Raw genomic sequence first — 20,611 nt, forward strand, 5'->3', positions numbered from 1 at the left:
CCGGAGTTCGGCCCTCGGGCGCTCCGGAGCTACTCCAGAGCGGAACTAGGGCGGCTGGGAGGGAAGGAGGGAGACCGGGGGCCCGATCTAGCCGAGAGAGGTCGGGCCGAGCCATGCGGCCCCCAGGTCCCCTCCTACCCGGGAGAGGGAAACCTGCGGCCACCCCCTAGCGGGTTCGCCCCAAGGCACCGCACCAGTTCGCTTGCGCAGCAAGCCTGGCACGCCCGCCCCGCTGGAGACCACGCCTCTGTCCCCAAATGGGCGGAGGCCGCGGGGCGGGGCGGGCCGCAGCCTGGGAGTCGGAGCTCCAGCCCCCGCCCCAGACCAGCCCCAGCCGGATCCCCTGTCCGAGCCGGAGGCCGGTGCAGCCTGGGTTCCCGCGGCCGCGCGGTGCCCTGCATCCGTGTCTCGCCGGAGCCGCGGCGGCGCGGCAGGTAGGAGGCGCTGCGCAGAGGGAGGCGTGTGCGAGCGCGCGTGTTCGTGTGTGTTTCGGAGGTGTGTGTGCGGGTGCGGCGCGGGCCGGTGCGTGCCCTGTGAGCACGAATAGGTGTGCGGGAGCGCCTTCCGGGGGAGGAAGGAGGTGAGCGCGGTCCTTGAGGCCCGGGGCGGGATGGGGTGGGGGTGGGGCTTCGAGAATCCGCCCCCCCCCCCCCCCCCGGGCTACTGCCCACCCCCATCCCCACCCGGCGGCCTGGGGCCTCTTCCACCTCCCTCTGGGTGGGTGTTCCAGAGCCAGTTTCTTAGTACTGACGCGGTGAGATTTAACCTCCCCCCCTCCCCCCCCGCCCCCCCGCCCCGGGCTTGACTGTCTCTTCTCATCTTCCTCACCATTCCTCTTTCCTCTTCTCTTCCCAGTCCTCCATCCGTTCAGTTCCACAAGCCCCTCTGGATGCCCCCCTCAATCTGGCCCTGGAGGCTTGGGAAAGGGGCAGGGCCCAGGCCGATTCCCGCCCTGACCCTCCCTGGTTCGATAAGGGCCTTTTCCTGGGCTGCTAGGCTTCCGCGTGTCAGTCTGGGCTGGGGGAGGTGGGGAGATCTGGGAGAGAATGGATCTTGGGCTTCTCTGATCCTGCCTACGCCCCTCAGAGTTGGGGACCTGGGGAAACCCACCTGGCGTCCAGAGGTGAGGTAGGACAGGAGATCAGTAACAGGTGCCGTGTGTCCATGTTTCATTTCATGTGGAGCCAATCAGCCCCAGCCCTCACAGGGATGAGGAGGGTAGGGCAGAGGATGAAGTGAGCTAAAATTGTCTCTCAGGGCTGCTGAGCCAAGATTTCAACCTAGGTCAGCTTGGCTCACAGGTCAGAATCTTCTTCCTGTACTAGCGTTGGAGAATATAGTGCTGAGGCCAACCATTCCAGGGAAAAATCTGGGTAGACTTCCTGGAAGAGAGAGGTTTGAGAGTAGGGCTCAGCCAACCCTGAGTGTGAGGCCTCCTAGGGGAACCCACCGTGTTCTACTGCAAGGATTGAGACTTCCCAGGGACTTTGGGCCTGGTCCCTGCTCCAGTCCCCAGAGTCCTGGGGTAGGAGTGGGGAGGCCTGGCTGCTTTGCCTGGCTGAGGGACTGGGCAGGGTAGGGTGGACACAGTTGCAGCTGCCTCAGGCCAGTCCAGAGCGGGGTGCCAGGACATTGAGGTGGGGTCATTGCCCTGATGAGCCTCCCTTCTGACTGGTGAGGCAGATGGGTCAACAGATAAGCCCCTGTGAGCATACACCCAGTACTGGGGCCCAGGGCAGGGACCTGCCTGGGAGTTGGGGGAGATTTCACTGCAGACACTTCAGTGCTGGGTCTTAGGATGAACAATTCAGCAAGCAGAAGAGAAAGGGCAGGCATTGCAGGCCCGGGAAAAGGCCTGGAGGTGTGAAACTGAGTGGTAGCCCTGTGGGGAAGGGCCTTAAATGGTCAGATGTGCCTCTGAGAACAAGAACGGTCATCCTTCTTTGGCTCTGTGCTGAGCGGGTTACTATAGAGCCCAGTGAGGAGGAGGCCATGGCCGCGAGAGGCCCTCTCCCCACTCCTCTGCCTCTCTTCTGCCCAGGCCCCGCCCAGGGCTAGGGAGGGGATCTGATAACAGATTCCCAGAGCTGGGGTAGTGTGAATGTGAGATGCTCAGGGGGTGCACACGGCCCTCGTGCAGAGGGAGGGTGGGTCGGGGAGCCCTTTTGGAGATGGGGCCACCACCGGGGAAAGTCAAAGATGGAAGTTGGCTGTGGGAGGCCTGTGGGTTTTGGGCGGCAACGTCCAGGACACTGCCCCCAGGCCTTCTGGCTGCTTCTGCCTTCTCCACAGGCTCTCAGGACAGCCCTGAAGCCCTGGTCCCTGAACAGGAGGCTGGCGTGGAGCCCACAGAGGGCACAGAAAAGCCTCTCTCTACCATCTCCTCCCTGCAGGCCTGTCCTTGTGTCCAGGCTTCTTCTCTGAGGCTGGTTCTGCCCTTACCTGTGCCCAGGGATGAATACTGCTTGATGACAGGGAGTCGATGACATCGAATGACGATGATTAAGGGAGATCGTGTCGCTGAAAGTGCTTTACTAAGGACCTGGTGTTTGATAGCCATTATAATTAATAGTACAGTGGATCCTTGAGCAACCCGGGTTTGAACTGCACGCGTCTACTCCTGCATGGGTTTTTTACAGTACTGTAAATGTATTTTCTCTTCCTTAGGATTTTCTTAATCACATTTTCTTTCCTCTAGCTTTGTGTATTGTACATACAACGTATTATACATACAACGTACAAAGTATGTGTTAACTGTTTATGTTATTGGTAAGGCTTCTGGTTAATGATAGGCTATTAGCAGTAAAGTTTGGCGGAGTCCAAAGTTACACGTGGAGTTTTGACTGTGCGGGAATCGGCACCCCTAACCCCTGCTTCAACCCCCATCGTTGTTCAAGGTCAACAGTAATTGATATTTGGTATCGCCTAGTCCCTTCCCCGGGGGAGACAGCCCACACAGCAAGGAGGGGGAAACTCTGGGAGAAGGGAAAAGGAGAAAGAGTTCCTCCCATTGAAGTGGAAGCCCCTCCTCTGTCTTCACTGGGTGTGGAGAGCTAGGCTCAGAAGCTTCCAGTCAGTGGTCTTGCTGCCTATCTGCCCATCCAAGTCCCTGGGCCTCTCAAAGTCTCCTGTCCCCCTAACAGTCATACATAAAGCTCAGCAGCAGGCCTTAGGCTCCCCCAGCTGCAGAGGGCAGGTCTGCACCCCTCAGAGTTGGGGACCTGGGGAGACCCGCCAGCCGCTTTGGGGCCTGTGCAGACACATGGGGACAGCTGTCCACAGCTGGTCTTCTCTTAACCTCCCTACCCTGCCCCCGTCCTCAAGTTTTGAGTGCCGTTAGAGCCCCTTCCCTCCACCCCTCAAGTCCCCCCTGGAGACCTCTTCTGCCCCTTCATGCCTTGCTACTCAGGACAGTTCTTGGCTGGCAGTGGTCCCCCAGGCCTCTCCTCCAAGACCTGCCCCGGTTTGGTGGCTTCTTCCCCGGTTGATGGTGACGCCCTGGGACTGCATTCAGTTAGGCCAGGCTGCCCACTTCCCTTGGCCTCAGGGCCTGCTTTTCCCTGCTCACTAAAGGCAAAATGGGCTAAGGCCCTTTGGGATTTTAATCCAGGATGTTGTAGGAAGCCCGCCCTCAGGCTTGGACACAGGAAGCTAATGGAATGTGAGCATTTGCTTGCTGTCCTGGCCTGAGTTACTGCTTCCCAGTCTACTTGTTCAGAGATGTGTTTCTGGGGGCCCCAGCTCTCCCGGGGCAGGGCTGTAGAGGTCTGAGGGTGCCAGTGGCTGAGGCTGTGGTGGCCTGGGCGGTGGGGGGGAGTGCTGTGGTTTTCTGCCACAGTGGGGGCACACGTAGTCTTGTGGGAGAAGGGGCTAGTGGCCGGAGCAAAGCCCATCCATTGGTACTCAGCTAACCGTCAGTGATGGGGTGTGCTCAGGGGGTGGCCACAGGATCTTGTATCCTGGGGGACAAAAGGCAGAGAGCCTGGTGGCCTGCACCCGCCAGCGTGCTGCCTGCTGCTGTATCATTTATGCTGGTCAGGTGCGGTGGGCCCCGAGCGGCTTGTTACCAGTAACTAAGACACAGAAGTTTGGAGTGACTTTGTTTTACATTGAAGCAATTCAGGATGAGTATCGCTAGCTGATTCACTCACTCCCTTGAGCAGAGAGGTGTGAGGCCACATCCATGCCTGCCCACGATCTTCTTCAGGAATGGTATTTGTTTTCTCTTGCTGTGGTAACAAATGAATGCAAACTTAACGGCTTAAAACAGCACCAGTTCGTTCTCTTACGCTTTTGGAGGTCAGAAGTCTGAAATGAGTCGTAGGGGACCAAACTTGTATCGGCAGGCCGGTTCCTTTTTGAGGCTCCAGGGGAGAATCTGGTCCTTGTCTCTCGCAGCTTCTAGTGGCTGCTGGCCTTCCTCTGACCCCAGCCTCATGACCCCAGCCTGTCTGCTTTCCTTGTCCTGTTGCTTTGTCCTCTTCTGGCGTCACATCTCCTTCTGTCTCCCTTGGATAAGGACACCTGTGATTACATTTAGGGCCCAGCTGGATAATCCAGGATAATCTCCACAAGTCGAGATCCTTAATCACATCTGCAAAAAAATCTCTTTTGCCATATAAAGTAACGTCGTCAGGTTCCAAGGATTAGGACATTGATATTTGGGTGGGGCGGCATTCTTCAGCCTGCCACTGGGACCGATTTCACCGTCGTGGCAGGCCATTCCAATGAGATCCCCCTCCCAGGTACCCACATACACTGGCTTCCCCCCTGTGCTCCTCCTCGGTGTTCCGTCTCCCCTCCCCCTCCTTCCCCAGCCTAGGAACTTTCGTGAGCAGAGCCTCGGGCTGCTGCACCTCTGGCCCTAGAGCCCAGCCTGAGACCATGGTAGCCAGAGCTCAGGGATTTTTGGAGGAGGGGAGTGTGCTGGCATGTCCCCGTGGGCTGCCCCAGTGACCAGACCCTGTCCTGCGCCTGACAGTACGTCAGGCCTTTCAGAGTGGTGCACATCTCATCGTGGTCATTTATTCAACAAACCCAGGGCTGTGGAGGGTCACTCGATCCTCACCATCACCCTGGGCCTGGTAGGAGCCCCATTTTGCAGATGAGTAGAGTAAGGCCAGTGGGACTAAGTCCCTCCTGGGGCAGAGGTGTGTGGGGGGAGCTGGGCCAGTAGAGCAGACCTTCATTTTACAGTTGCGAAAGAACTCTGAGGCACGAAGAAGTGACTATCTCCCCATCTGAGGATGATGAGGGTGTGGATGGGACATTCTGAGGCTCATTCCTCCTCGGTCTGGGCTTTCTAGCAGGCACACACGATGTGGTGCGGAGCCGTGCACAGACCCCGTGGGTGTTGCCGGCACACCTCTGCTCCGAGGTGAGGTTGTCATCTACCTCTGCCTCCAGCGAGAGCCCCAGCCAGAGGGCCCCTGCCCTGCACGCTGCACACCCTGCCTTGGCCAGGGTCTCCCTTTTAACCAACCCCACAGCCAAGGCCGTGCCACAAGAGGCCCTGCTTCTCAGGGTCTGTTCCTATAGTCTGGTCTGTCTGCCTGTGTCCTGGCTTTCTTTCCATCCCAGCTTCCTGTGAGCCATCCAGGTGCTCAGCTCAGATGCTGGCACCCTCCCGAGGACTTAGCCTGGCTTTCAGGACTATCATTACCCGGCTGTGGCAATGTTTCTGTGCTAGTGCCTTCTTCCTTCTCCCTCTCCCTCGCTCCTGGTATTCCAGCCTTGCCTAAATGGTTTCTTCCTCCCAGAATGTTCCATCTTCCTCTTAACCTTCCATTTCCACCTCTCGAAGTCACAGCTGCCCCACTCTGAGATCCTGCTTAATGCCACCTCCTCCACGAGCCTTTCATGCCCTGTCTGAATGAATCTGTGCCCCTTTGTGAGCAGATCTCTCAGTCTGGTACTGGGGGCACAGTCTCTCCTCAATCAGGTGGACCTCCCAGGTGGAGCCCTGCCTGATTCCTGCCCGCGTCCTTGGCCAGGCATCGGGCAGGTGTGGGGGAAGGTTGGGGAGGGTGCACTCACTGAGTGGAGCTCCCAGGGGCTGATGAGTGGGTCGCTGTCTTTGTTTGAGGGAGGGATGGAGGGCCAGGCGGAGCGTAGCCCTGACATGAGACAGGCCCCTGACTCAGTCCGGAATGCATCCTTTCCCTCTGTGAGCCCTAGACCTCATCTGCAATGAAGATAGTACAGCTCTCATTTCTGAGGTCGTGCAGGAGCTTGACCTAGGAATCGAGTGTCAGTTTCCCTGTCTGAGAAATGGGTACCATCTCAGCATGTTTCCAGCTGGAGTCTTGGAGGTACGTGGTGCCAGAAGCACAGACGGCCTGTTCAGGAAGCAGGAAAAGAGGCTGTCCTGGTGACAAACTCCGCAGATTGAAAAAAAGCGAGAAATGTCCCCTTTTCCCCCATGCAACAGTGAGAACCTGCAGGCCAGGGAGGGCAGAGGCTTGCCTGGGGTCACACAGCACAGGGGAGCCAAGGTGGCTTCAGTGGCCTGATGAACTCTCATTCTGTCAGGTTGTTTCCCTTGTGGGGAGGGAGCTGCGGCTCCAAATATCACCCCCACCCAGGTAGGAGAGAGAACAGCCCCTGGTGGGTGGCTCCCAGCTGCATCTCTGCCTCCCTCAGCACCTTCTCAGCAGGCAGGGTGTGGTGCGGGGCTGGGAGCTCCAAGCCAGGGTGACCAGTGGCCCTGGGGTTCTCAGTGCCCAAACCAGTGAGCCAGCTGCTCGCCCTGCCTGGAGCCCAGCCCCTGCCCAGGGAAGCCCCCGCCTCCAGGAGTGTGGCTCCTTCCTCTGTCCCAGCTTCCTCCTGTCCCCGCCCTCACCCCAGCAGAGCCCAGGCTGGAACCCCCCTTTTGGAGGTTCCTCTCCCAGGTGTGCCTGCTTGCTGGGGTGCCCGGGCTCCTCAGCACCCTGTCGAGGGACCCACGGCCCAGTGAGGAACAGCTATGCGCCGGAGGCCTCGGGACTCAGCCAGGACCACACGGCGAGCCAGCCCCAAAGCTGGCTTTTCCCTCAAGTGCACTGCCGGGGGTTCATCAGCGCCCCAGGACCAGAGACAGACCCTGTGCCCCAGACTTGCCTGGCCCTGCCCTTTAGGCCCTCCGTGTACTTCAAGCATTGGGTTTCTGTGTTTGAAAAGATCACCGCGGCTGGGTGGAGACTGGTTCGGACACAGGAACGATAAGGGGAAGGGAGTGGAGAAGAAAGACAGGATTTCCCAGCCCCGGTGCCAGGCTGCCTGGCGTTGGCTGGAGTGACTCACCGGGCCCAGCCCCCTGGCCCTGCTGCTGGAGCCCAGAGCCCTAACGAGCATGAACTGGAGTATGAACCTGTGGCCCAGTTCGCCTTCCTTACACACTTTCCCTCCCCTCCCCTGCCATCCTTTCCTGGGTCCCCAGTACCTGCCAGAGGCCAGAATACACACAGATGCCTTCAGCTTCTTAGTGAAATGGTAGCTCGGGGGGGCAAGAGGAGAACGGGGGTGCGCTGTGGGATAAGAGGGGGTGCACACACTCACAAAGCTAAAACCATACAAACAACCTGGAGGTCACCAAACGCTGAGGCTCTCCCTTTCCAGGCTTCTCCCTTGCACCTGGCCTGCTCTGTGCCGGCTCAGGCCACAGCTGTCCCCGACCGGGTCGCTGCCTCAGCCTCTTTCCTCAGCGTCTACCCCCTCCGCCCCTCCTTGGCTCCCCTGTGCCCTCAGGATGAGCCCGAGCCCAGCAGCCTGGCATCCCAGCCGCGCAGAGCTGGTCCTGCCAGCTTTCCCCATTCACCACTCCACACCCTGGCCTCCCTCCGTCTCAAGTGCATCCTGCCTGCTCTCCCCATGCCTGGTGTGGCCCAGCCTTCAAGCCCTGCTCTGGTTCCCTCTGGAAGGGACACCACCGTTTTTCCTGTCCCTGTGAACCAACCTGCAGCACGCCTTACTCCTGGGAGCACTGACTGCTGAGTATCTGGCTTGGTTCGTGGTATATGTCGTGTCTGTCTGTCTGTGCTCCTCCTCCCCTGGGACATCTTTGAGGATCTGACCCTCTTTGTTAGCTCAGGCCCAGCTGAATGGGTGTCAGCAAAGATCTGAACGTTGGCATTGTCTGTGTCCTTGAATTAGACGCAGCTGTTCTGTCCATCTTTGACCATGTGACGAGGGGGGGGCGGCACCTGTTGCCTAGAGTGGGCTGTAGTGGGAGGTCGAGGAAGGGAGGTGGGGGGATGGATGAGAGGTTTTGGTTGCCGGGCTGTGGGTGTGGGCATCGTTGGTTCTTTTGGCTGGCGCTGGATGAAGCCCACTGTGCCGGGCTCGGGCTGCAGGATTGGGCTCCCCACTGTGGCGTATGGGCAATCACGGCTCAGAGGGGGAACCCCCAGCAGGCCTTCCTGTGTTCTCCCTTTCACCCCCACAACCAGCTGCTCACCAAGGAAAGTTGAGTCTCCCTCTCATGCAGCTCTAGAAATTGCCTTCCCTCCATTTTACACACGAGTCTGTCGTTTCAAGTCCTGTGGCCTGCCTTCTCATTTTACTGCTCTAGCCTTGCACTTTTTTTTTTTAACGTTTATTTACTTTTGAGAGAGAGACAGAGTGCGAGTGGGGGCGGGGACACAGGAGAGGGAGACACAGAATCCGAAGCAGGCTCCAGGCTCTGAGCTGTCAGCACAGAGCCCAACACGGAACTCGAACCCACGGACTGTGAGATCACGACCTGAGCTGCAGTCAGACACTCAACCGACTGAGCCACCCAGGCACCCCTAGGCTTGAACTTTGCTAGTGCCTTCTCCATGTGACAGCCAGACGGGTCTCAGGTCCCTCACCTGCCTCAGCACCTTCCTCACTTCTCTGTCACCTCAGAGGGAGCCCAGTGTCTGCTGATGTTCCAGGACCGGTGAGCCTCACCTGTGACCTCTTCCACCCACACTGCCACTCTGGGTTGACCCAGCTCCTTTCCCTGAGCACCTGCCCCGGAGTGTCTCCTAGGGTCCTGGACTGGCACCCCCTTCTCAGAGAGGAGACCTTGGAGGTGTGTGCCTGGTTGGGGTACAAGGGTACCAACCTCACCTTGTGGGACCCTCTCTTGGGTTCGAGCCCTCCCAGTGTCAAAGCCACAGTGTTCTGAAAGATGGAGGCAGAGGCCCGCGGAAGGTCACAGCCTGTGTGTAACAAGGCCAGGCCAGGACGCAGCACGGGGCTCCTTCCCTGCTCTCCACCCCAGGTTGTCCCACCCACTCTGGGTGCCAGACCCCTCCAGGGGTCCAGACCTGGCAGAATCGGGGCCACTAGATTCAGCCAGCCCTTCTTCTTAGGGCCATTGCAGTGGCTTTTTATTAAACATCTTATTAAAGCATAACTGCCCTGTGGAACCGCATGAAGTTCAGGCGCACAGCCCAGTGACCACACCCATGCAGCACCACCCAGATCGAGAAGCAGTATTATCAGAGATCCAGAAGTCCCTGCAGGCCCCTTGCAGTCACTTCCCCCAGAGATAGCCACTATCCTGCCTTGTAGTCACCAGAGATGGGTTATGCCTGCTTTCCAATTTTACATAAATGGGATCGCAGTGTTGCTTCTCTTGCCTAATGTTTTGCGTGTGAGATCCATCCCTGGAATTGCGTGCAGCAATCATTTGTTCATTTTCACTGCTGGATGCTATTCCATTGCAACGCTGTATTTATCCTCTCTTCTGTTGATGGACCTTGGGGTTTTTTTCCCGATTTTCAGCTGTAACAAACACTGCTGTGATAAACATTCTTGTACAGGCCTTTTGGTGAATAGGTGCTTGTGTTTCTCTTCATTGTATACTTACGAGTAGAATTGCCGAGTGATGCCTTTGTTCAGCTTTAATAGATAGGGTCAGGTGGTTTTGCAAAGTGATTGTACCCATTCATACTTCCACCGTCAATGTGGAAGAGCTGTGTGCTTAGGAAGTGTGTGTGTGTGTGTGTGTGTGTGTGTGTGTGTGTGTGTCTGTGTGGTGGTTTTCCCTGTAGTCATTCTGGTGGGGGTGTAGCGGTATCTCATCGCGGTTTTAATTTGCATTTCCTTGATGACTAGCGAAGTTGAGGGCTTTTTCTTCTCATTTTATCAGTTGAGGGCTTTTTCTTCTCATTTTATCGGCCATTTGGACATAATCTCTTTCTTCTTTTTCTCTTCAAATTGTAATTTAAATTTTGGTTAGTTAATGTGTAGTGTAGTATTGTTTTCAGGAGTAGGATTTAGTGATTCATCATTTACGTGTAACACCCAGTGCTCATGCCAACAAGTGACCTCCTTAGTACCCATCATACATGTAGCCTGTCCCCCACCCAACACCCTTCCAGCAAGCCTCCGTTTGTTCTCTGTTGTAAAGAGTCTCATGGTTTGTCTCCCTCTCTCTTACCCCCTCTTCCCATCTGCTCATTTGTTTGGTTTCTTAAATTCCACATCTGAGTGAAATCATGTGGTATTTGTCTTTAACTGACTTTATTACTCTTAGCGTAATACACTATAATACACTCTAGCTCCATCCACATCGTTGCAAATGGCAAGGTTTCACTCCTTTTGGTGGCTGAGTAATATTCCATTGTATACACATACCACATCTTTTTTATTCATTTGTTAGTCGGTGGACACTTGGGCTCTTTCCATAATTTGGCTATTGTTGATAATGCGGCTATACACATTGAGGTGTACGTACCCTTTCGAATCTGTGTTTTTGTATCCTTTGAGTAAATACCTAGTGGAATTACCGAATCATAGGCTTGTTCTATTTTTAACTTTTTGAGGAACCTCCATGCTGTTTTCCAGAGTGGCTGCACCAGTTTGCATTCCCACCAATAGTAGAAGAGGCTTTCCCCTTCTCCACATCCTCACCAACATCTGTTGTTTTCTGAGTTGTTAATTTTAGCCATTCTGACAGGTGTGAGGTGATAATCTCATTGTAGTTTAGATTCGTATCTTCCTGATGATGAGTGATGTTGAACATCTTTTCATGTGTCTGTTAGCCATCTGGATGTCTTCTTTGGAAAAATATTCATGTCTTCTGCCCATTTCTTAACTGGGTTGTTTGTTTTTTGGGTGTTGGATTTGATAGGTTCTTTATAGATTTTGGTTACTAACTTTTTACCAGATATGTCATTTGGAAGTACCTTCTCCCATTCCATAGTCTGCCTTTTAATTTTGTTGATTGCTTCCTCCCGTATGCTCTTTTTCTTCTGTTTTCTTCAAAAAGCTTTATTGTTTTCCCTTTTGGTTAGATTTGCAATCTACCTGGAACTGTTTTTTGTGTATAATGGGGGGTACGAGTCAAGATGAATCTTTTTCCATATGGCTAACTAGTCGACCCAGCACCACTCATCGAAAAGACCATCCTTTTCCCAATGCACCATGATGTCCTTTGTCATAAACCTGGTGTCCTACTTGTGGCCTTTTTCTGGGCTTTCCATGTTCCATTGGTTTGTTTGTCTCTCCTGTGCCAATACTACACTGTCTAAATTATTAGAGCTTTATGATAGGTCTTTAGGTCTTTTTTTTTTTTTTGGAAATTTTTTTTTACATTTTAATTTATTTTTGAGAGAGAGGGAGAGAGAGAGCACAAGTGGGGGAGGGGCAGAGAGAGAATGAGACACAGAATCCTAAGCAGGCTCCAGGCTCTGAGCTGTCAGCACAGAGACCGACGTGGGGCTCGAACCCGCAAACTGTGAGATCATGATCTGAGCCAAAACCAAGAGCCGGATGCTTAACTGATTGAGCCACCCTGTGCCCCTGTGGTAGGGTTTATTAACTGCTAGTGTTGCTCTAGCATGCTCTTCTTCAAATGGCCGTGGCTGTTCTTGGCCCTCTGTGTGCTGGCTTCATTATCCTACCTCTTAGAGGAGAGGCCCGAGGCCCAGAGAGGTCAGGTGACCTGCCCCCTGCCGCAGGGCTCTGGACCACTGTCCTGCTCCTTCCTCAGCTGCACCCTGCCCTCCAGGGCTCCGTGTACTGCTGAGGCTTCCCCGACACCACTGTGAACTTCATTGTTTTCTTTAAGTCAACTTCCTTTGTCCTTAGTATTTCTTAAAGGAAACCGTCTGCTGTAAATGGAAAGACAGTAATGGGGCGCCTGGGTGGCTCAGTCAGGTAAGTGTCTGACTCTTGGTTTCAGCCCAGGTCATGATCTCAGGGTCGTGAGATTGAGCCCTACATTGGGCTCTGTGCTGGGTGCAGAGCCTGCTTGGGATTCTTTCTCTCTCTGCCCCTTCCTTGCTCGTGTGTGTGTGTGTGTGTGTGTGTGCGCACGCGCGCGCGTGCATGCTCTCTCGCTCTCTCCAAATAAATAAACTTAAAAAAAAAGAAAGTCAGTATTACTCTCCATAGGTACAAGGTAACTGGTACTTAAAAATAAAGGAAAAACGGCAGAAAAATCCATTCACTTTTGGCCAGATGCTGGTGTTCTGAGCCCGGCCTGATCCTCCTTCGGCAAGTATAGGTGCGCAGAGGCCACAAGGGATTGACACGCTGGACCAAACCGAATTCTCCTTCAGAGAGAGTCCTTGAGAGAGAACGGGATGGGGAACAGCTTTCTGACTGACGTCTTTACTGCCACGTCAAAGTACCCCCTAAAGTGATCACAGTGTTAATCGGGGCCCTGCTTTGAAAAGCCCTGGTGTGATAAGGAATCTGGAAGCTTGGGATCCAGCTAACGGGTGGCAGATTTGGGACACATTCCTCGATGTTCTCATCTATAAAATGGGACCAGACTCTCTCTCCGGTTCCTCCCTGGCTGTGGTGGCCGTAGCATCGAGGGAATGCTCACTGGCGTCAGCTTCCTCCCGCAGCTGGCTCAGTGTGACCTCAGATGAGCCCTCACTCCACCCTGTGCACAGCGGGGCCATGCCCACCACCTCTCGAGGCCCAGGGAACAACAGCAGCCGGGGCCACAGCCGCCTGGAAATGGGTACACACCATTTCCAAGGTGAGGTGCCCAGGGCACCTTTCCCTGTCTTTCCCTGTCACCTGAGAAGCTGGGACGAGGTGGGGCTGATACATAGCAGCTCAGAGGCGTTAACAGCTTGTCCAAGGATATGCTAAGTGGTGCAGTCAGGACTCGAGCTCAAGTCTTACCGACCTGCCAGAAAAGTGGTTTCTCTGAGCTCCCTGGTGAGTGCTCTCAGGCCCTCGTTCTGACCCAGGTTAGCACCCTGTGCTCAGTTGGCAGCCCCCACTGTGCCCAGCTGGGTCTGAACCACCTCGCACTGCCTGCCGCTGAGACTTTGCTTGAGCTGTTCCCTCTGCCTGGAATGGCCTTTCCTAAAGAACAACTGACTTCCGGGACCAGGCCTCTGTGAAGGCCTCCTTGCGTCGCTCTTGCCGGAATCTCTGAGGTGACATATTCCACGTGCCTTGTGTCTTCTGGCCACACTCGACCATGAAGCGCTTTGGGGGCGGAAGCCTGAATTGTTCTCGCCCTCCTGGCAGGGCTGTGGACACATTGTAGGTGCATCCCAGACGTCAGCATCGACATCCCTCAGGAGCACATGCATCGAAGCATACAAAATGCAGTTCTGTGCGGCAGTGTCTCCTTTGGTCCTCCCAGAGACCCTGGCACATGAGCACTTCCTTCCAGATGAGGACCATGCAGACCAGAGACGTGTTGTGGCCTGTCCAGGGTCGCACAGCGTAGGATGTTGGGGAACTAGAGCCAGCTCTCCGCCGAGAGCTGGAGAAGCGCTGGCTGCCTGGAGTGTCCGGGTGCAGCTGTGAAGCGCCCTCAACAGCAGGGGTGATGGTGCTGCAGTGGGAGTCGGAGGGAGGGGGGCCGTGGGAAGGGGCAGGCCCTGCCTTCAGGACCTGAGAGCTGGTGCGGCTCAGATGCGGCAAGCTGACCCTCTCTGGTAGTCCATGCCACACTTTGAGCCTGTTTTTCCCCTCCACGAAGGGATTCCTACATCCCCCGTGTTGGCTCTCTCTCAATACAGATGTATTGAACCTGCCCCCAGTGCTGGACCCTGAGGTTACAGAGAGGAGCCAGACACGGGCCCTGCCCTGCAGGGGTGTAGGCTGGGCCGGGGAGATGGATAAGTCCTACGCAGATGGGGCATGATGTAATGGCTGCCGTCACAGGCTTTCCCGTCCTGTGGAGGGGGAGAGGAGACGGGCTGGGGGTGGGAGGGAGGCACTTGGGCTGAGCCTTGAAAGATGACCGGTTCCCCGGGTATGCACATGTGGAAGGAACGGTGCGTGCACAGGCTCCGAGTAAACAGCTACAGGAACTGCAGGGGGTTCGGAGCACTGAACGTGGCGTGGAGAATGGTAGGGGTGGGGTGAGCTTGGCAGGGGCAGAGGGAAGAGGGCTGCTGAAAGCAGCTGGGAAACTCGGACTCTCCTGTCAGTGCGGGTTCACGCACAGTGTGAAGACGTTCAGAAGCGGGGTGTGCCATGCTCCAAACTCAGGCCCAGAGAGAAGAGCCCCCAGATCTGGAAGCCGGCTTTCCTGACTCTTGGTTTCCCCGCGGCCTTCAGCAGTGATGCCTGCAGCTATCGGGAGGGGGGGGCAGAGCTCATTTTGACTCCATGACCCCGTGGGAGTGTTGACTCAATGCGCGGAGTGGAGGTATTCTTGGGGCATGCCGAAGGTGTGAGAGGACAGTCGCCATGAGGTACAAGCTGTGCAAAGAAAGGCTGGGGCTGAAGAGCCTGGCCTAAGTAGGCTGGGGCAGCCTTGCTGGCAGGGGTGAGGCTGGAGAGATGAGCCAGGGCTGGACCTTCAGCCAGGCCTGGCCCCCATTCTCCTGGCCTGGGCCCAGCCAGGCTTTCCTGTTTCCGGCCTCCCTGGGAGCAGAGCCTCCTGGGAGCGTTGACCACCATGTGGCCTGGAGGGCCACCAGAATCTTCATTCTCCGTGACCTGGCTGTGCCGCCTCAGCCAGCTTGCTCCCTCTCCCTGGGCCCTCTGGGCTCTGAATTTGGAACTGCTAGAGCTGATTTCTGGGATCCTGCTTTCAGCTTCTTTGATCTAATTCTTACAGCTTTAATTGCTTCCTGACCAGGCCCTGCTGGAAGCTGTGATGCTAATGACTCCCCTGAGTGGCTGTGTGTCAGAAGTCCAGGGGCTGGCTCTCCAGGCTCCCCTCTTCTTTCCCTAAGGCCTCCCAGGCTGAAAGTGTTTGGGGCCTTCCTGGAAGAGGCGGGGCCAGAGAGGTTAAGTGGTTGGCCTGAGGTCACACAGCAGCGGAGCAAGCAGGCCCCGTATGGATGTGGGGCAGAAGGTGAAGTGGCCGTGTGTCCTTGGCGGCCAGGGACCGTGAGCCCTCCTTGCTCTCCCTGCTGCCCCTCCGAGTTCCACACTCACCGCCCATCTCACCTCCTGCCCTTCCTGCTACTCCCTTCCCCGTCACATCCCTCGTCTTTCCCTTCCCGTGAACCTGGCGCAGCCAGAGTGTGTGGAATCAGCCCTTTCTCCTGTGCCACGGGGTCACCAGGCCAAGGTGGAGGCACCAAAAGATGTGAGTTCAAGTCCAGGCTCTGCCATGGAATGTGGGCAAGGCCCCTCCCCTGAGTCTCAGTTTTCTTTCCTGAAAAATGGACGCGATGAACGACTTCCCAGCACTGTTTTCCTATACTGCCTCTTGCCTGCTGGGTTGCACATGGCAGGTGCCGGAGAGACGGAGCTGCTCTCTTGGCAATGAGAGGTGACTTGTGTCCTCCTCTTCTCATCCCCCTCTCTCTGGCCTGCTAAGCCGTCTTCTCAGCAATGGCATCTTCCGGTTCTTAAAGCAATATCGCTCCCATTGTGGAGCTGAGAAAATGCGCACTCAGAGAGGGAGACTTGTTCAAGGCCACACAGCAGGTGAGAGGCGCAGTTGGGACTGGCATCCACGTCAGTCTTGTTTTCAAACTTGTGTTCACCCCAGAAGCCAGCATACCTTGCCTCGGTTTCCCTCAGCTGGGCTGGGAAGTCAGGGCCTGTGCCCCAGTGGGATTGCAGTGTTGCCTGGGCAGGCCCCAGGTTGCGTAGACCCGGACGGCGGGGGTGGAGCTCTGCCAGCAGCCCAGATAGAGTCTGAGATACAGGGGCTGTCAGATCCTGGTCCTCTGAGCATGCGTCAGGCCCCTCCCCCCCCCCCCCCCAAGGGCTTCCCTGGCCCTGTCGCTCCGGTCAGTGGCCCTCCAGTTTGGTTACCTGTGGCTACAAGCTTGAGGGGGGTTGCAGGGAGGATGCTGACGTGTACAGCCTCTTTCTGTGTCGAGCTCGGTGCAGGGGCCGCATGCACAGGAGGAGCAAACCAAGTGGACCCTGCTCTCTGGGGGCTCCCAGTCTAATGGGTGCTTCTGGTCCTGCTTCCTGGGACCGGAATCCTGGGGAGGTGTGGAGGGAGGCGAAGGGTTTAGTCTGGTATTGATGGCTGTGGGCACCCTGGGACCTCATAGGGGTGGCCCGGTTGGGGGCCTAGAAGAGGGGCCCAGGCTGAACACAGGGAGATGGGGGTCATCGGGCAGAGATGGTGAGCAGAACACGGCTTGGTGCAGCCCCCCAGAGCCCCCAGGGGAAGAGGGAGGCCAGAGGTGGGGGAGGAGCCAGAAGCAGTGCCTTCGCCCTTGGGGACCCAGATGACACTGTTCAGGAGTGAGCCTTTGTGAGGTCTGGGAGGTCATCAGCGAGAGTCTGGCTTGGGAGGATGGGAGGTTAGGAGTGAGGGATGGGGGGCCTCAGGGGAGGTTAGGTCAGTAGGATTGAGGAGGAGGAGATGTTTATTCCAGAAGGCAGTGCTTGCTAGAGGGTGGGGCTGACAGAGAATGTAAACGATGGATGGATGGCTGGAGGGGGGCGCCCTCCACAGGGGACAGAAATGTGCCTTTACCACGCGGGGAGGGTCCAGGGGAGAGAAGCTTGGAGGCAGTGCCGCTGCTTTCCTGTGTGTGCGGCACCAGCTAGGGAGCTGCTGAGTCGGCCATGAGCCTGACTCGGCCCTGGCAGGTCTAGGAAAGGCTGGTGACAAAGGAAGGAGCAGGTGGGTGTGGCCAGGCAGCCCCAGCATCACTGTGCTTGTGCCCTTAGCCTGCCTGTGGGCTGGCGCCCCCTCTAAGCATCAGAAATGAGAGGATTCAGGATGTGGAGTCAGGTCAGTTGGTTCCTGTCCCTGTTGTGCAAGTAGCAGCTGTGTCTGTCCCCGCTTCTGAGCCTCTCGGCTCCTGGCCTGTCATCTGGGGATGAGGGGGCCGCTTCACAGGGCCACAGGGAGGGCACACAAGGGTCACCTGACTCCGTGTGCCTTGGGTCCTCCAGTCCTCGGTAAGTGATGATCTCCTCACCTTCCTGTCCTCCCAGGTACCCCCGGAGCCACCCACGTCCCCACCTAAGCTCTCTGCTGCCTTGTCTCGGCCTCCCCTGCTGGGGTAGCTGCCACCATGTTCTCGTGTGTGAAGCCCTACGAGGACCAGAACTACTCCGCCCTGAAGCGGGCCTGTCTGCGCAGGAAGGTGCTCTTCGAGGACCCCAACTTCCCGGCCACCGACGACTCCCTGTACTACAAGGGCACCCCGGGGCCCACTGTCAGGTGGAAGCGGCCCAAGGTCAGTGTCTGGTCGCAACCGGAACTGAGGCGAGCAGCCTGCGGGGGACTGGGCGGTGGCTGGTCATCCTGAGGCCCCGGGTGGCTGAGAAAGTGGAGGACCCTCCTGCTGCGGGGTTTCACCTGGATAGGGAGCACGAGCATGGGCCCTGACCCTGTGGCCATCACTGCCTGGCCGGGATTTCGCCCCCTCTCTGGGCCTCAACTTCCTCACAGGGCAAATGGGGCCCTCCGCCCTGCCACCCTTCTCCCAGGGTGGTTTTGGGCCAAAAATGAGGTGAATGTGGATGTGACCTATTTTTAGTAAAATGTAGAGTGACGGTGAAGTGTAAGGAGTTTGCTGATTATTTTTGTGATGGTTTTGGAACAGTCATTTGCTGCAAATGAAAGTATTTATTATGGTAAGTAGTTAATAGTAGTGAAAAACAATAGCACCTGGGGCGCCTGGGTGGGTCAGTCAGTTAAGTGGCCGACTTCAGCTCAGGTCATGATCTCGCGGTCCGTGAGTTCGAGCCCCACATCGGGTCAGATTTGCATTTTACAAATTTCCTTGCAGCCTCCTAGACATCTTGGGAAAATGGAATTTAGTTTTCATGTCCTTTTCCTAGGCTATGATCTCAAGTCCCTTCCACTTCAAAAAATCCTGTGTATTTTCTTGGACTGGGGTACCTGAGAGGTGGAGAAACTGAGGCCAGAAGGGGGAGGCAATCCCCTGGTTGCCCAGGGAGTCGGTAACAGAGCCAGGCTGGGACCCAGGAGTCCTGCCTCGCCTGGCCCTCCACCCTGACACCAGACCTTTCACTTCGGCCCTGTGAGCTGCCTTGATTCTTCAGAACTCCCAGAAGCCTCCTGGCCACAAGATTCTTGCCTCTCAGAACCCCTACCCCCACGCCTTCCTCTCCCTCCTTTGTCTGGTGGGTGGGGAAGGAGGCCAGCCTCAAAGGGCCTTTGTGAGGCCTTGGGGGGTGTGTGTGTGTGTGTGTTGGAGGGGGAGACACTTGAGCTCTCTGCCTTCCTCACTCCACCCCTTTGCTGCCCTTGTCCTGCCCTCTGGCCAGCACCCAGACATTTTAGATCTGCGCCTCTGAAGGAGGCTGGCGAGGTATTGCTGGGGAAAGCTGGGATTGCTGTGCTAGAGGAGGAAATGCCAACATGGCTGGGCTCGGCCTCCCCCTGCTGTGTGATCCTGGTGGAGTCACCTGCCCTCTCTGGGCCCCTTTCCCGGCCAGTTTGGGAGTCCTGCCATGCTGCCCCCTTCTTCACTGCCTTCCCCACTGGGCTTGGTGTCCGGTCCTTTCTAGACACTGAAAGAGGAGGAGCAGAGCTGCCCCTGCCGTGGTGGTTGGTGTCGGCTGGGAGATGCCCGAGTGTAGCTCGGAGGTGGCTGTGGGGGATCAGTTCTGGGTTTGGGAGGTGGTTCAAGGCCAGGCATGGCCGAGTGGTGTTGGATGAGGAGGCCAGACTGTGTGGATCGGGGTGTGCAGGATGGTGGGTGTGTGAGCGGTGCCTGCTGGGTGGTGCAGGCTCGAATATCGGGCAGGCCCTCACCGCACCGTCAGGATGGGCGGTCGGTGGAGCAGAAAGTCAGGCCCGGCTTGCCTCAGGCGGGTGGGGCGAGACTAGCCCAGTGGGGTGACCATGAACTCCCAGCTGTTTGGTTCTTGGCCAGTGAGATGGAACTTTGTCCTGAGGCGGCCGTGTTTCCATGGAGTCCTACTTCCTGGAGCCTGTGACCTGACTGTTTACAAATAGAGCAAAGAGCCCTTTCTGGGCAGCCCCTGGGAAGGCCTTCTTTCTCCCATGTCACCTTCAGCCCCTCTCGTTTAGGTTGGTCAGTATCATGGCCTCTCTGTTCGTGAGGATCTCCTCAGTCAGCCTCCCTCCCTGCTGGCCGCCCTCTTGCTTTCTCCCAAAATGGAATGAGGAGGCTGGTTTTTCATTCAGATGGACTTGGCCCTCCCTCCCGGCAGGGTCGTGGGAGGTATGACCTTGGCCTTAGTTGCCCCATCTGTAAATGGGGAGAATAACTTGCTGATCATGGTTGCTGGAGGTTGAAAGGACTTGAGGTATCTGTGGTGTCAACACAAGGGGGACACATGACAAACCGGCTCCCTCTCTCACCCACCTGCTCCTTGCCAACCCCGGGTTGAGGACCCAGAGCTCGCCCTGCCTGGAAAGACCCCTGTCTTGTGGGTGGGGCCAGGCCTTGTCCGCCTCATTACCCACCCAGGGCACCTGTCTTATGTCTCACTCCTCTGGGTTCGTTGTTTCTTTGTTCCTTCCAGTTTGGCAAGGCCTGCTGGCCTCCCACAGTCCTGGCCAGGGAGATAAGAGAGGAACACTGTCAGCGAGGCCTGTGACTCAGGGGGAATCCTGAGAGTGTGGAGGTATGAAGGGCTGCCTCCTCTCTCAGGCGCAGGGCCTTAGTAGGGGCCCCTTTTCATCTCTGTGGGGACAGAGTACCTGCTGCCCCATCCAGCCTCTCCCCATCTCTGGAGATAAGTTTGCATGTAGGTCCTTTGGTGGAACCAAAGGGACCAAAGGGAACCAAAGGGAACAAGTAGGGGTTCCACAAACAGATGTGTTTTAGAACCTCCCTGAATTCTCCCAAGGTGGCCTGGTGGTCCCCAGCCCCGAGCCCTGGGCTCATGTTCATCACGCAAGCACTTGGTGAAGACCCCACTCCTTGGCTGTGCTGGATGGTAGGCCCCTGTGCCATGGAACAGGTAGATTCACCAGGGCCAGCCGTCCGGGCCTCTGTGCCACCCCTCCGGAAAAATTCCCTTCTGTGCATGTGCTTGGGTGGCCTAGCAGGAGGGGACTGCTGTGGGAAGAGAGGCGAAGCAGGGGATGGGGGATGGAGAGGCAGGTCTGTTGCAGAGGGGGTGGGGCACAGGCTAGTGCTCCTGAGAACCTGCCCTTTTTTCCTGTGTCCCAGGCAGGCAGAGGGACTGCTTCCTTCCCGGGCCTTTCCCCGGCGGTGTGGTCGATTCCTATCGCGATCTCAGATCCCCAGAGGGAGGTGACAGATGAGCAGGATGGAAGGGGAGGCAGAATGTGCCCTGGGTC

General features: G+C 56.8%; 1 protein-coding gene across 3 annotated transcripts in view; it reads left to right on the forward strand.

The window, feature by feature from the left end:
* Positions 1-242: 242 nt before the first annotated feature.
* The window catches only part of CAPN5 (calpain 5), a 51,906-nt gene continuing 31,537 nt past the window's right edge, over positions 243-20,611 (forward strand). Inside the window, exons 1-2 of one of the 3 annotated variants that reach the window (XM_086678379.1) lie at positions 305-434; positions 17,299-17,543. In XM_086678379.1, the coding sequence (XP_086534505.1) occupies positions 17,379-17,543 (165 nt within the window). In that variant the 5' untranslated portion in view covers positions 305-434; positions 17,299-17,378. Of the gene's footprint in view, positions 435-561; positions 581-17,298; positions 17,544-20,611 lie in introns of those variants that run through there. The other 2 variants (XM_086678380.1, XM_086678378.1) reach the window with 2 other exon arrangements.

Source organism: Puma concolor, chromosome D1 (assembly GCF_028749965.1).
Source record: "Puma concolor isolate L17-30 chromosome D1, mPumCon1.1.hap2, whole genome shotgun sequence".
NCBI lineage: Eukaryota > Metazoa > Chordata > Mammalia > Carnivora > Felidae > Puma > Puma concolor.